Source organism: Pleurodeles waltl, chromosome 5 (genome assembly GCF_031143425.1).
Source record: "Pleurodeles waltl isolate 20211129_DDA chromosome 5, aPleWal1.hap1.20221129, whole genome shotgun sequence".
In the NCBI taxonomy this organism is placed as follows: domain Eukaryota; kingdom Metazoa; phylum Chordata; class Amphibia; order Caudata; family Salamandridae; genus Pleurodeles; species Pleurodeles waltl.
In genome coordinates, this window is record NC_090444.1 from 196021839 (window position 1) to 196038082 (window position 16244).

At 42.1% G+C, this 16244-nt stretch overlaps 1 protein-coding gene across 1 annotated transcript in view; it reads left to right on the forward strand.

The window, feature by feature from the left end:
- Nucleotides 1–16244, forward strand: part of USH2A (usherin) — a 3586186-nt gene that overhangs the window by 1786158 nt on the left and 1783784 nt on the right. Inside the window, exon 36 of the mRNA XM_069233891.1 lies at nt 8589–8744. Within this exon, the coding sequence (XP_069089992.1) occupies nt 8589–8744 (156 nt within the window). The remainder of the gene's footprint in view (nt 1–8588; nt 8745–16244) is intronic.

The window sequence follows — 16244 nt, forward strand, 5'->3', positions numbered from 1 at the left end:
GTGCATGCTATTTCTTACTTTGAAATAGTACATACAGAGCCAACTTTCTACAAACACAGTGCAGCATTTCAAATTGACTTTAGGTGCGGTGAGGATGACCTGTTCATAACTGGTGAAACGTGCATTTGTAAGATGTTGGGTTTTGGTTAAGTTTAACAATATTTCCATGGAGTGGGGTACAAAAACATTCAGGGGATGCCCCATAGCAATGCCTTCACACTTTTCACTGCTGACGCTCGGAGTTGCAACAGCTTTAAGGCAACCAGGCAAAGCCAAAGCCACAGGATCAAATGTGGCAGAAAAATATGCCACAGGCTTGTTTGCATTTCTATGCATCTGAGTCAAACCTGAGAGAGTGCACCCCCCCCCCCCTTCACAGCAATACAAATAAAAACATTTGTTATAATCAGTCATTTCCAGAGCAAGGGAACAACAGAGATTGTCTCTCAGGTCTTTGAAGGCACTTTGCAGCTGTCATCAAATGATACCGGATCAAGACACATCCTTTTGTGTCAGCCTCCGTAAAGATTTGGCCAAAAGGGAAAAGTCTGGAATCTACTGATGACAGTAGCTAACCATTCCCAGGAACATAATGACTTCTTTCTGAATGGTATGAGGATTAATTTTCAAAATTGATCAGATTCTTTCTTGCAGCACCTTCCGTACAATTGTAATTTAGTTGGAAAACTTTGTCCATTATCTCCTAAATTCAAAAGATCAATTGTGTCTCTCCAACAAGTTTCTTGAGTGTTTGATGCCATAAGTAGGTCATCAATGCACTAGACTAAGACTGAATGGCAGATTATTTTTCAAGATTTAGTTGAAGAAGGTGGATTCTCAGTATACCCTTGTGGAACTCAGCACCATGCCAAAACACGACTGCCAAACCTAAACACAAAGAGAACTGGCTGTCCTCATGCAACGGTATGGAAAAGAATGCATGGCAATTGTCAGTCATGGTGAACCATTCTGACTCATATGGTATTAGGAATAAAATTAAATTTTGCTCACTTTTCTAAGGTCCTGGACTATGTAGTATTTTCCATTGGGCTTCTGCAGTCCCATAAAGGGAGAGGTACATGGACTTCCAATTATCTCTTTTAGGATACCCTGTTCAATTAAAGAATTTATCAAGGGAGGTAACTCTTGCTATTATCTCGGGCGTTATGTTATATGGGGGAATTTTGAGACACACTACATTTGGCTTCACTGTTATTTTTACAGGTTCAACTCCTTTAATGATGCCTATCTCTTTTCCTGAAAAATCCCAAACTTCAGGTGATAAAGTGTCTATCAGATCCTCGGGCAAATCATTACATTTCAGCACTGGGTACAATGTGACACTCCGGTACTAATTTACAATTTTACATGGTACATCTTCATCATTTGTTTGGATCTCTAGTCCAAGGGGCGTGAAACTAATGGATCAATTTAGTTTACACAACAGGTCATGCCCTAGCAAGCTTACAGGACTTGAATCGCATACCACAAATTGATGCTCATCTTCAAAGAAACCTATTTTTACAGTGACAGAGTCTGTTACTGGGTTGCACAATTGTTTATTTGCGACTCGTACAACCTGAATTCTTGTTCCTGAAAGGGGTAATTTTGGTACTTCTGCTGTTTTGACAGTGGAGAGTGTAGCCCCAGTGACAACCAGAAATAACACATGGTGGCCCTTTACATCAGTATCTACATAGGGACCACATTAATCTACTTCTGAGGAAGCACCTAGCTTGCAATCTTCATCATCTGAGCAATCCACTTGAAGAATTTCTGAAAAATCCTCATCACTCGAATCCATTATGGGAAACTGTGATGCCAACTGATTCACATCTACATTTGCAACCTGATTTAAATTCTGTCGGGAAACATTTGTCTGCTGCTGAGCTGTCAGAGCTTGTGGTATCTTGGTCCTTGGGGCACATTTACATTTTGCATTTGGGATCTTTCAACTCTCTGAATTTGAACTTGGGTATTACCTGTGGCTACATTACACCTCCGTTTTGCATCTGAATATTATTCACAAAAATGGGACATTCCCGACTCCAATGCCCTATATTTCCGCACATATGACATGGATTAGTCCTTTTCAAAGTCTGGACATCCACAACATTGCTCTGATCTACCTGAACACCATGTTCTCTACCTCTAGTATAGAAAACATTTGTTCCCTGCTGATTCACTTCTTACATACTACCAGTGTTCACTACTATCTTCAGACTTTGACTAGCCTTCTGTGTAGCTTTAATTGCATAACCATCACCTTTTCTTTCAGCTTTTTCTGCTTCAATTCCAGTTCATTGCTATAGTACTTAGCGTACCACAGGTTTCATCAACTAGTTTATTCTGCCAACAAATGAAATGCTGCTGAATCATTTTGCTTATGTCTGGTTTTAATCCTTGCATAAATCTGAAAACAAAATGACCCCTATCTTTAGCTCCTATGGTTTCAGTACCACTGAAATGTTTTAAAGCCTACAACAATCTTTCAGTGTAGGAAAGAGTCAAATCCTTACATTCTTAAGTCGTCCTGTCTATCCTCAATGTCGTTGGAGACACCTTATCTTTTAAAAAGCCAATGATCTTATAATAATTTTTCATCAACTCTTCAGATGGCACATTTGTTACTGGATATCTTGGCTCACTTTCTGGCCAGTCAGCAATACCACGTCACTGGGAACCACAATGTCAAACAGAGTATTCAAATCTTCCCACAGACATTTTGAAAGTTTCACAAAATGTTCTGTCTGCTTATGCCATTCCACTGGCTTCTCTCTTAATTTCAGGTAATCATTTGTAAATGACAAAATATCACTCATACTAGAAGGTATGTGAACATACCCTCCACCTGGAATTTCTCTCATGGTAAGCATCTTCACATTATCCTCAACTTGATTTGCTCCTTCCGAAGGCACATCTGGTTTTGCTTTCTTCTGATCTTTTTTATTCTACCTTCCCACTTATCTAATGCTCATTATTTGTTGATGTACATGATTAATTCATTAATTTGCAATCTCAATCCAGCAGGTCCCATTTTTGCTATATCCTTGGACTGAACTCCAATAAGTAACTTCTCTTTAAGGGCTTTGATTTCTCTAACTCAATATCCTATTTTTCAGCCACTTCAGATAACCTTTCATAAGCCTGTCCTGCACATTTGGTAGTGCCTTTGCACTTGAATCGCAGATCGTCCTCTGTGTAAGTCTCTAATTGGGTAGTGTCTAAAGTTCCTAATATCATTTAATTTAATTCCAGTTACAGTCTGGACACATGCAGTGACTTCTCCCTGGATTGTTGTCTGCTTTTGCACTACAGTTCCCTACACCTATTGCACCTTCAGGACTCAATTTAATTAGCTAATCATTCAATTGCTGTGTGGGAAAACCTTTCAAACTCACTGCATTATTTAACAACATTTCTGCTTTTGAAGGACCTACAATTTGCTGATTCGAGATTCTTGAAATAGACATGTTTTCTAGTGTGTTAAAAGGTAAGGGTAGACAATACTGAAACTTTATCCTGTTTGAGTCGGGAAACATTTGAAATGCGATGATTTGGACTGAGCATTTGGACAGGTTGACTTGAATTAAAACTCAGTGCTAAGGGATTTACATAAAAAGCCTGTACTGACTGATTCAAATTACAATTTGGTACAATCTGATTCACATTATGACTCTGTATTGGCTGAACTCTTCTGAAGCTATGAACTGGTTGATTCACACTAGGAATCTGTATCACTGAATTTGCAGATGTATCTGTCACTATCTGGTTTGGGGTTTGTGCAACTAGAGCAGTAGGAATGTTAGGGGTTACATCAAGTGTGGTACGGAGGAAGATGATTTAATAATATCTAATTTATAAATTAATCATCCAGATCACTCTGTTTTTCTCTTATTCTTTGAATGAGTGCTTTCTCCTTCTTCACTCGAAATAGCTGGATACAATCCAGTTCCCTCAATAATTTGTGCTCTCCTAACTTGCTTCTGCAAATGTCTTAATGTTTTCTGCATTCTATTTTCACACTTATTTTTCAGTTTCCCTCATGCTAAGTGTTTCCAAATATTAAGTGCTTCTAATTATGCAGGTCTCGGAGGTGGTTTCATATCATAAAGTACTCGTCTCATATTCTCAAGAATCCTTATATTAAAAGTTCCATAACAAGGAAATGTTAATATACCTTCTTCCTCAGTATTTTTATTCCACTGTTCAAGGCACAAACATGCATGAAGACCTTTTTTGAACATAACATAATGACCTGGAGTACCTTCGTGTGGAGTATTTATACCCTTTCTCACTGGAATAAATTCATCTCCACTCAATGCATGTTTCAGTGCTATAAAATACTTCATTTTCAATCAAATTCAATAAATCACAGCAAACCTTTTGTTTGACTCAGGAAGCAATTTCAATCCCACAATCCTCTTTTCAGTGTTCTCAACCAATAACAACGCAGCACTGTCCACCAATAGCAGTGTGGCTTCACACCAACCGACCAGCGCGACACCCGACGTCAAACTCCTTATAGCAACTCATTCACTTTGCAGTTGTCTCTTACACAATCACTATCACACACACCCAATGCAAAATATTGTGAGTGAAAATCAACAACCTGTCTGCTTACTATAGGACATGGTAACCAAACACTTTACAGCAGTATGAAGATACACTTTCTGACTATGGATTTCACAATTACACAAGGAATGCAACTTGACCAGCAAATCTAACTCCGGTTGATACAGATCCTCGATGTGCACTCAGGATTCACTTAATACCAACCAAACCCATATTCACTGAAGGACAACTATTGGCACTGTCGACTACATCTCACGACAAGCACCTCACTACAGACAATAAATTAACCATGTGTCTTCTACACTTGTGAGTTATCCTGGGATCTTAGGCTGGAATGGACCCATCAACAACAACTCCGGACATTTTTAGCAACAAGCACCACAACTCCACAATTGCAGAAACTCCACAAAACATTTCACAACACCACACTTTACCGTAATCTCAGGCCAAAAGCAATACAAGCGCAAACCTTATTAATACTCCCACATCCATCTTTCGCAGGAACGACACTGTTACTTCATCAATTTTTGGAACAAACTATGGCATAGAATTTGGATTAGGCAGATTTGGAGTGGACAGATCACATGTCAATAATCCTACTTTCTTAACACTATCCCTGACTCTATCTTCCCCCTCGTGGGTCAAACTATACTCTACTACCAGATTTTCTTTAGCATGTTCCTTCTCAGGATTATGCTCTGACGGGGTAGATAAATCTTTTGGACCAGCTTATTGATGTGGAGATACAGGCATAAATTTCATAATAAATCAATCTAGAATGACAGTAAGACTGTTGTGACCACACAAGGAAAACTCCAGTCCAAAATTAAGTCCGAGGATGGTTATTGCAAGTTAAGGCTCAGAAATAACATAAACGATTCTCAAAACAAGACTATACAGATACAGAATCATGATAGGCTGTGCACACCTCATAAAAGAAGTTCAAACAGACTAACATCAAGAAGACTAAACATTCAATCAACCCTAAACAAAGCAGTAAGAAAATCGGAAAAGGAGGAAACAAAAGCTGTCTAATTCTGTTAATCATTTAGTCGTTAAACTCTACAGTTTAATAGCCTGGGCAAGGACCAACTCAGTGAATTAACAAATCTATATTATTGGTGTGCTGAGTCAAGCACATGTGGGCAAAAGGGCAAAAAGCATAAAAGGGACACAAGGAATTTAGGAAAAGGAAATCTGTGGAAACAAGTGACTAACTAAGTTTGACAAAAATAAGAAAAAAGGGTAAAAGGAAGGGCATCAGCATTTCATAAGCTTGACTAATGGCCTACAGTGAATGCCGGTTTAAATGGCTTTCAGTGCACCACTTTACAACTAAACTAATAAAAGTTTGGTCTCTGAAAGGCATAGATGGTCACTGTGACATGGCCCTTCAGACCTCCCACTTATCAATCAATACTGTGGCATATACATTAAAGTATCTGACATCACAGGCAACACTAACATTTTTGCAACATCTTAATTATCTCACAAATTGTTCACTGTGCAACTGGAACCTAGGCACACCAGACTGAAGAGCCCCATTCAGGAAAAAAACGGACTTGGGTTGCTTTTGTTCCATATCAGAGATGACCAGGCTTTGGAGTTTGGACTGGACTGTTCCTTCTGGAGCGGGGTCAAGACTGGTTTACATCTGGCTGGGTCTAATCTGAGGTGGTATAGTGGTAAAAAAAATGCCAGTGGTTATATTTATTGCAAGTATCCTTCCATCACCTTTTTTGTGCTTGATGTAACATCCTAAGTGGCCAAGGGTGTGCCCAGACATGGGTCTCTTGCTCACTGTGCCATTGGCACCAAGCTACACCACACTGAAGAGCCCCATTCAGGGGGAAACCATTCCTGGGTTGCTTGTGTTCATTACCTTTTGTGTGCTTAATTCATTGTCTACATTTTTCAAAAACCTTTCATTGCACTAATGAACTGCATGACCATTGAATGTAATTGTTTCTTGGAGGTCCGCAGTATTCACGTATAAGACACAGGTATTTTGTGCATATGAAAGGCTTTATTTGGTTGTGTACTTTAAACAATTTCGTCTGTACACATTAAAAAGGAAGTGGGAGGCACAGCTGCAGGGCCCACTAAGCACTCAAAAGTGATTCAAGGGGCTAACTGACCAGAGCCCTGGATTGTTTACGTTTCAGCAGAAAATTTGCCTCACTATACTTCTTTAACTTGACCTTGATAACAATAAATAGGATGAAAATAACTAACTCTAGCAACAAAATACCTAACTAAGTAATAAAACAATATAACAGTAAAACCAACGTCCTTAATTATGCACACTTTATGCAGTTCACAGTGAGCATATACTCACAAATATTGGGCAAATCCTTTAATAAAAAGCATGATACCAGACCATTGCTGTTTTGGAACAGCCGAAATGGTTTAGCAGTCTTTGCAAACTTTGGAATTACGCTGATTGTGTGCTGGCTGTTCTCAGTACACTACAAAATAGAGTCGTCACAATTCTACAAAATGAAGAAGATTTATTATGAGATGGTAACATTTACGGTTCTTGACCCTAGTGCTTGTCAACACTTTTAACGTTACAGTGCAAAGCGAAAACAATTGACAGTGTTCCTGATAACTTGCTATGACAGTGAGCGGTGTCTTGAAGTATTAAGAGTGAATTTGTGGGCTACAATAAGTCATACATGCCTGTTGTGTTTCTAGAGCAATGGTGCTGGCCGATTCAGATGAGGGTATCTTGCTAGAGGTTTCAGGGTAGTGCGTCCTCATTCAATGGGGAGACCAACCTCAATCCGGCCCACAAGCTTATGATCAGACTCACTGCCAAGTCGTAACAGCAGCAGGGTCGAATGAAGAACAATATAACACAAGGTAGATTGGTCATGCGCTCTCCACGCGGAGTCACCACTCATTAATATCATGCATTTCTTTGTACATGTTTCTGTGACAACTCCCCCTGGTGAGGAGTAGAGACTTTGTCAATGAACTATGTCCGCATCTCTGGACTCCTTGGCTGATTGAATTTCAGCACCTAAAGGACAGAAGCATTTTCTGTACACAGTAGTGAGCAGTCAATTATTGGAATAGTTATGGTCATAATGTTAACAATTTACATAACACAGTAAACATAGTAACAAAGTATCTCAAATATGGACTTAATTTACAACACACAATGAGTAGGCAGCTCCAAGGAGTGCAACTTTACACCTCAAAATCCAGGAAAAAAGCTAGCACTGGCTGGATATTTCCTTTTGAGACTGCTGGATGAAGAAACCAAGTTAGAGGCTTCCTTCCCAATGGACACAAAAATAGGCCAACCTGAGGACCAGAAGCTTGAATGTTGATCAGTATCAGGGGGTCTAAACATAAAGATGCCAAAAACATGGACGAACGCTAATGGCCAAAGAAGAAATGGCGTGGAAATTTCATTTACGTAGATTTTTTATGCTTACAGTTGGGTTGGTTTAAGGTAAAGGAATTGAGCATTTAATGTATTCATATTGCTACAAATGCTTATATTTTAGTTGCATCATAAGATACAATAGATTAAGGTCAGCCCTTTTTCAGTCTTATCATTTTTTGAATGCTCTTGTTGTTAACAGATAATGATATGAAAATAACGGTCACCCATAATTTGTAACACTGTTGTATATTTCGCTACTATGTTCGCCAGAATTTGATTAAATTGAACGAAAATTACAACTTAGGTCTAAATATTATTTAGTCCAAAAGCAGCCATAAGTTCGTCGTGGCATCCTCTGCTTAAATGATGTAATTCGGTTTTATTGTGCGTCTTGGAAAGTAATAATTTAACAATGAAAGTAGATATTTTATTCGATCTGATATTTAAAACGTACAACACATTTCGTGATGTTGGTTTTGTTTTAGTGATAATGTTGTGAGCTACTTCCGTCTAGCTGAAGGCTTGATTCATCAAAAGCAAAGCTAGCATTCAGAGCCTTTTCTCTGGATAGGGATTTGCATTTCTCCTGTATAAAATGTTAAATAATGTTTTACAGGTATCATAACAAACTATGGATTATATATGAATGGCTTTCTGATACAGAACTCGACCGAACGTGATTATTATGTGCGTGGCCTGACTCCCTGGAGCCTCCACTCTTTCAGAGTCCAAGCATGCACATCTAAAGGTTGTGCAATGGGTCCACTGGTGAGTACATCCCTTTGCTGCCTCACAGCATGGGTTACTTATTTATTTCCTAAAATACCAGCTGGTATGGTGCATCGACATGTACAGTGATGGTTGCCTGTTTCTCCCAAAAATGTAAACAACATGCATCAGCACATTATAAATGTGCACGGAGGTGCGTACTTGTAACATGCATGCAAGACATAGTGATGTAGCTATAACAGTGCCATTACTAAGTTTCAATGAGTCACAGTCTCTAGTGCTTCTTATTTCACAGGGATGGACTTCTAGACCGATTCCTGTGAATTCCTTCCACTTCCACTGTGTTTGGTGCAGTGTGCCAAATATGTGACTTTTAGCAGCATTAGTAATAGCCCGAGCCTGCATTGGGCCTGGGAATATCGTAAATTATGTTACTCTTCCAGCATACCTACTACATAGACAACAGACTGAAAGGGTTACAGCAGAACTTCACCACCCAGGCAACCCGGCCCTGCTCTTAGTGCTGAGGAACCCCCCGAAGACTGCTGGTGCACCGCAGCTCTTGCGAGTGCATGGAAGCACTGTAGGAGTGTAAGGTGGCCCTGAAAAGTCCTCAGGGAATCTCCTGCATCCCACGAATGGGTAACACTTGAGAATGAGTGCACTATAATAAATTAAGGGAAACTGAACTGCACATAAGCCTGATTCACACCGCTCCTGATAACATTTAGGAAGAGGAGGAAGCCCAGAATCAGGAGAGAGAGAGACTGAGTTGGGGACAGATAGGGAGGGGGTGGGTGAAACACCCACAGGAGACATCACCCAAAAATAATGACATCTATGCGAGCATTGAACCGTGCAGTATTGAGTTAACCACTTTGGTGCGGCGGACTGCGGAGAGCCATCCTATGCTACAGTGCTCATGTGTGTCAGGCGGCTCCCGGCCATTCACACACACAGCACTTGAAATCTCTCTGGTGTTTTTTATAAAGGAACAGCTTCGGGAGATGGGGGAGAGGTTCCCGATCTCCCATGGCTGTTTCTTTTGTTTCAGTGAAATGACGATCAGCGCTTGCGCCCCGCTGACATAATTTCACTGAGACTGAAAGTGAAACGAGCCAATTGCCTCATTTCACTTTCACTGCCTCGGTGCTCAGGGGGCTATCTCCCCTTTCCAATCATACTCCTTCCTAGTGGATCCCTGCTAAGGGATCACCGCAGGAGGGTGATCCCCAAGCAGGGATCTACCCACTAGGCACCTTGGAAGGAGGAGCGGGCCCTTGGACAAGGGCTTTTGCTCCCCCTGTTTATTTTGGGCATATTCAGTCTTTTTGGCCCTCTAGGGTGCAGATGGGGGCAGAATCCCCCAATCTGCCACCCTGGGGGCCCACTAGAAACTAGGGATAGTGGCTGCCCTAACTGGGCATTGTAATGCCCCCCAAACCGCACAGACTTTTTGCTCCCTCTGGGGGGGCAGATGGGGATAATAGCCCCCAATCTGGAGGGAGGAGGGGCAGAAAGCCCACTAGGCACCACAGATTTTTTCCATTCATCTAGGGGAGCAGGCTGGCCAGAATGGGTATTGCAATGCCTACAAAGCCTTCACCCCCACAAAATTAGCACAATCTTTCTGCCCCCCCAGGGGGCAGATGGGGCAAAAGTCTCAAATCTGCCCCAAGGGGGGGGGGGAGGGGACAGAAAAGTCACTAGGCACCAAGGATTTCATTTTATTTATCTAGGGGTGGGGCTGCCCAGAATGGGCATTGTAATGCCCCCACCCCTTCCCAAAAAAAATCAGGTTCTCTGCCCCACTTGGAGGGCAATAGGCCTCCATTTATGCCCCCCCCCCCCCGAGGTGGGGGGCAGAAATCCCAGTAGGCACCAGGGATTTTTTGGGATGGCAATGCCCCCACTCCCCCAAAACAAATGGGCAGATGGGATTATTAACTCTGATCGCTCCCCCGGGGCAGTCAGAATGTCTACTAGACACTAGGGAAGCATTTGTTTTAAAAATAGAGGGGTGGGGGCTGGCCACCACCATAGACATGGTTATGCCTTCCACCCCAACTGAAAGAGACAACAATCTTTCTGCCCCCTCTGTGGACTAAAGCATCTCATCCCAATGACAAGCAAGAGGACATTTAACTCTTTTGGGTTTTGATTGTACATATTGGCCAAGAGAGCTTATCTAACTCCTAATATCGGCCCACTTGGTGAGCTGTTGCACTTTTTGGACTTGGGTACGCTGCCACCTGGAAAAACCTAGGAGACCCAGACACTCCTGAAAACTAAACATCTGGGGGATTCCAGGGTGGTGTGCATCTTACACCATTTTCTTATCCACAATGCCCTGCAAATCTCTAATGTTGCTTTCAGTCATTTATTTTCCCTACATTTCTGTGACGGACAGTTCTGTAACCCACATGAATCCACTAAATTCCTACCTCCCAGCATTGCCCCATTTGTACTGATAGAAGCTCTATCCCACCTGTGTGGGTGCCTGAAGCACTCAACCTAAAACGTATGTAAAAAAAAAAACCTGCCCTTTTGGACCCGCTTTGATTCCCCCTCAATTTCGACACATTTTTGCCTGTCCCTGTCACAGGCACTTGGCCCACCTACACAACTGAGGTATAATTTTTATTGGGAGACCTAGGGGAATGCTGAGTGGTAGGAAATTTGTGTCTCTTCTGTCACAGAAATGTGGGGCAAATGTGTTTTTGAGGTGTGCAAGGGATTCTGGGTAACAGATTCTGGTGAGAGCCACACAAGTCAATTCAACTTAGATTTGCCTGGGTGTCTAGTATTAAAAAATGTGCAGCTTTTCTAGGTTCCTGTAGGTGCCAGCTGAGGTAGGGCCGAAAAACCACAGCTACCCACTTTGCACATAACAGGTCCATTTTGCATAGAAAGATTTAATGTATCCATGTAGCGTTTTGGGCCATTTCCTGCTGCGGACACTAGACCTACCCTCACAAGTGAGGTACCATTGTTAGCAGGAGACTTGGAGAGAACACAGAATAGTAGAATAAGTGTTATTACCAATTGTCTTTCTCTGCATTTGCACCATCCAAACGTAATACAGTTTGTAAGAAAGAAGTAATTTTGCAGAATGCCCTCTAATTCACATGCTAGTATGGGTAACCCAATTTCAGAGATGTGCAAATAACCACTGCTTCTAAACTTCAAATCTTGTGCTCATTTCCTAAATACATAGGTTTCCTTGATACCTATATTTCCCTCTTTATATCTTACCAAATGAATTACTGTATACCCGTACACAATGAAAAACCATTGCAAGGTGCAGCTCAGTTATAGGCTCTGGGTAACTAGGAGTCTTGGAGATCCTGCAAGCCCTATATATATCCCTGCAACTAGGAGGGTCCAGCAGTATATTGCATTTGAACATCTGCCATAGAAGAAGTTACAGATAAAAACATAGCCACAAATAGCTATTTTTTACAACTCAGTTTCAATATTTTTTTTAAATTTCAACTGTTACTTTCTTTGGGAAAACCCTGAAGGATCTACACAATGACTCCTTGCTGAATTCAGAATTGTGTCTACTTTTCAGAAATGTATAGCTTTCTGGGATCCACGATTGGTTTTCCACCCATTTCTACTACAAACTGAAAGGAGGTTGAAAGAACCAAAAATAGGAAAAATGGGCTATGTCCCAGTGAAATACCAAAACTGTGCTGGCAAATGTGGTTTTTGATTCAAGTCTGCCTGTTCATGAAAGTTGGGAAGATGGTGAGTTTAGCACAGCAAACCCTTTGTTGATGCCATTAGCAGCGAAAAAAACAGATGCTTTCTTCTGCAGCACTTTTTTTCCCCATATTTAAAAAAAAAAAAAAAACTATTGTTTTGCTGTATTTTGGATAATGTCTCGATCCCCTCCAAGGGAATTCACAAACCCTAGGTACCTTTAGGATCCCCAGTATGTTGGAAAAAGTGGCTAAAATTTGGCATGGGACAAAATGTTTCGGGGTCCTAAGACCGTACTATCCCAAGTAGTCACAAAAATGCTTAGCAATTGGGGGGAGGGGCCAGTGGTGGGCTTAGCAGCAGACCGGTTAAGCACTGGGTTGGTCATTCTCTTGATTATGTCTACTGCTCGATTGTTGAGTGCTGAACTTGAACACCCCCACAATAGCCCCATCAGAAGCCTGCAACTTCTCACCCTCGCTACCCAGAGAGTAGAGTGTGAAAGAGATTGTACTTGGAGTTTGCAGAGTCATCTCAGGACAGACTCCAGAATATCAGTGGAAAATTACTTCAACCCCCAAAGTCCATGCTCAGTAGCCCGTGCCAGCTTTCTGGCCCCCCAAATAGGGTTTCACAGCCTCATACAATACATACAATACCCACATCATAACCAGGCCAAGCCCTAGAAAGTCAGGGAAGGAAAGTCAAATGGGATGATCTCTCAGCAAATTCTTGCTGAACTGTTCTCCAATGGATTTGGATTCTAAAGCTTTAGCAGGGGCCCTTACACGGCTTTCAAAATATAGATAACCTTCTAGTCAATGTGGAAATAAAAATGGCCACCCAGGCTGCTTCCCTTTAATGCACAGACCTGTTGCAATGCATTCTCAATTAAGAAATAAGGTGAATTATGTCATGAAGCACACAGATGACCTCACAGCCCAGGCCTTCAACCGCTAAAGTGAATGAGCGACTGGGTGAGAGAAAGCATACAACTGAATGCAGAGAAATCATTTTCATGACTAAGACACTTGCTTCCATTGAGTTAAGACATTAAGGCCCTGATTCTGACCTTGGCGGACGGCAGATGCCGTCCGCCAAAGTACCGCCGCCAAATGACCGCACCGCGGTCAGAAGACCGCGGCGGCCATTCAAACATTTCCTCTGGGCCGGCGGGCGCTCTCCAAAAGAGCGCCCGCCGGCCCAGAGGAAATGCCCCTGCAACGAGGACGCCGGCTCAGAATTGAGCCGGCGTAGTTGCAGGGGTGCGACGGGTGCAGTTGCACCCGTCGCGTATTTCAGTGTCTGCAAAGCAGACACTGAAATACTTTGCGGGGCCCTCTTACGGGGGCCCCTGCAGTGCCCATGCCATTGGCATGGGCACTGCAGGGGCCCCCAGGGGCCCCGCGGCACCCCCTACCGCCATCCTGTTCATGGCGGGTTTCCCGCCATGAACAGGATGGCGGTAGGGGGTGTCAGAATCCCCATGGCGGCGGAGCGCGCTCCGCCGCCATGGAGGATTCCCCCGAGCAGCGGAAAGTTGGCGGGGGACCGCCGACTTTCCGCTTCTGACCGCGGCTGAACCGCAGCGGTCAGAATGCTCGTGGGAGCACCGCCAGCCTGTTGGCGGTGCTCCCGTGGTCGGTGGCCCTGGCGGCCACCGGCCGCCAGGGTCAGAATGACCCCCTAAGTGGGTGAAGCCCAATTGCAGCACCACATCAAAAAGTGTGAGGATCTAGAAAATCAAGATGGGACAAGATACGAGTAAGATAGGTGAGGGAAGGTGATGAAGATTTTGATACCGAATAATACATGGAGAACCTCTTTTGGAGTCTGATACAATCTCAGGCAGAACAAGATTTGAGCCTTGAAAAGACCCATAGTGTAGGACAAAACTTACTGGTCAAGTTTGCCTTCAGCAAAGTGGGCATTTTACAAGCAGCAAACAGAACTTTCAGAGAGTGAGGTGTGCATTTTTCCTAAACTTGTTGCAGGTGGTATTTGTAAGGCTTTTCCATTTAGACCAGTCCCAGCCAGACTGAGCGCAAATGGGGATATGTATGATCAATTGTTTCTATTTTGTTTGTTATTCCAGTAAAATGAAGGTCTGGAACATCATCTGCACTATACAAGAAGGCCTCCAAGTCTTTGGCATTTCTGAGAAATCAAAAGTAGTAGTGGGCGCCAACCTTTGTGCTCCCTTAGTCCCTAGTGCTGGAAGATGGCAAGGTATACCAGAAAGGATGGTAATAATGTAGGCACACATCACCAACGTCTGGGTAACCTGAAAGATGATGTAAACACTAAAAGGTGAAGGAATGCAGTTGCAGTTGAATGAAGATGCAGGTTGGGATCCGGTATCTTGTGACAAGCGGAAGGAGGATGAGGGAAAACTTGTCTAGTCTTTAGACTGGTCTGATAACATCTCCAGTGCAGTGTTGCAAATGTTGGCAGCTGCATTTGATAACCAGCAATAAAAATATGTATACTTATAGCTATGACTGTGGTAAGCCGTGGTGGTGGCACGTGAGGAGCATTTGTTTCCTATTCTATGTGCATAATGAATGCGAGCACCAACAGATTCAATGAATCAGTGACTCTCTATAGTTTTGTTTCTAATACTTTTAGCACAAAAGGCCCTGAATTAGGGTTAATTTTTGGGGAGATAGGACTGTGAGGGGACATTCCTAGGTCCAGAGTTATGTTGGAAATTCATGCAGATTCTATCTCATGCTAGGTTTTTTACTTACACGTTTGCATGGTTTCCGATTATAGATGTTTAGGACTACATTTTGCAATTCCAGTGGACATAGCTCCTTGAGAAAGCGTGTGGGACATCTCCACATTAATAAGATGGATGTGGTGTTGTAACAAAAGTTACACCTACTGTAGAAAGAAGATTGAAATGTAAATGTTTTCTGGAACAACTGCTTGCATCAGCTAAGAATTAGCCAAAGGTATCCTCATCTAAACTTATTTCATGTTACACCACATCAATACACATGCAGACTTAGGGCCTGATTACAAGTTTAGGTGCTATTTATTGTAAATAAAAAATAACAATACCATGCAGGACATTATTTATTGGGTGTGATGAATAACACTTATTACCAGTTATTTAGAAAAAACATATGGATTTTGATGTTCAGGGCACAAAATCTGCTTGATACCATAAGTACCATATGCTTCTCTCCCCATTAAATTTCAGTATGGTTGACCTGCCAAGATTTAAATTAATTTAATGAATGTTGAGGTACTTAATGCATGTGATAATTATCTGTGATGTTAAATACCATCAAACTTGTAATTTAGATCCTTGCGTAAGCAGGTTTTTACTCATGAGTCTGAATTAACTGACCCACTCATAATCAGGCTCAAAGAAGGAAAGTTTGTGATGATTAATGGTAAGCATGAAAGGAGGATGCTGTTCCTGGCCTACGTTTATGCCCCCATCATGGAGCAGGAAGAATTCATGACCAGAGTTTTGCCTTCGCTTATGGGCATTTTAGAAGCTGAGATGCTACTGGAGGTTCAGGAAGGCTGAAATAGGGTCATTGATGCCTATGTAACTCACAAACATCTGCCTGGTACACAACAATCGTTCTCCCTGCAGTAAACAGACATGGGTAAGTATTACTGGGATCAGTACTGGTGTTCTGACCCCTGGTTTCTCGTAATAGAGCCAAAGCCTGAAAACCTTTCATTATGGTCCTGAGACAAAATTGTAATATTTAACTTATCATTAGCTGTTAGCTAGGTCGGAGTTGCCCTTCAAATATATTTAGCATATTATTACCTGGCAAATATCTTTAGATTTACACGTTCTGTGTTTATA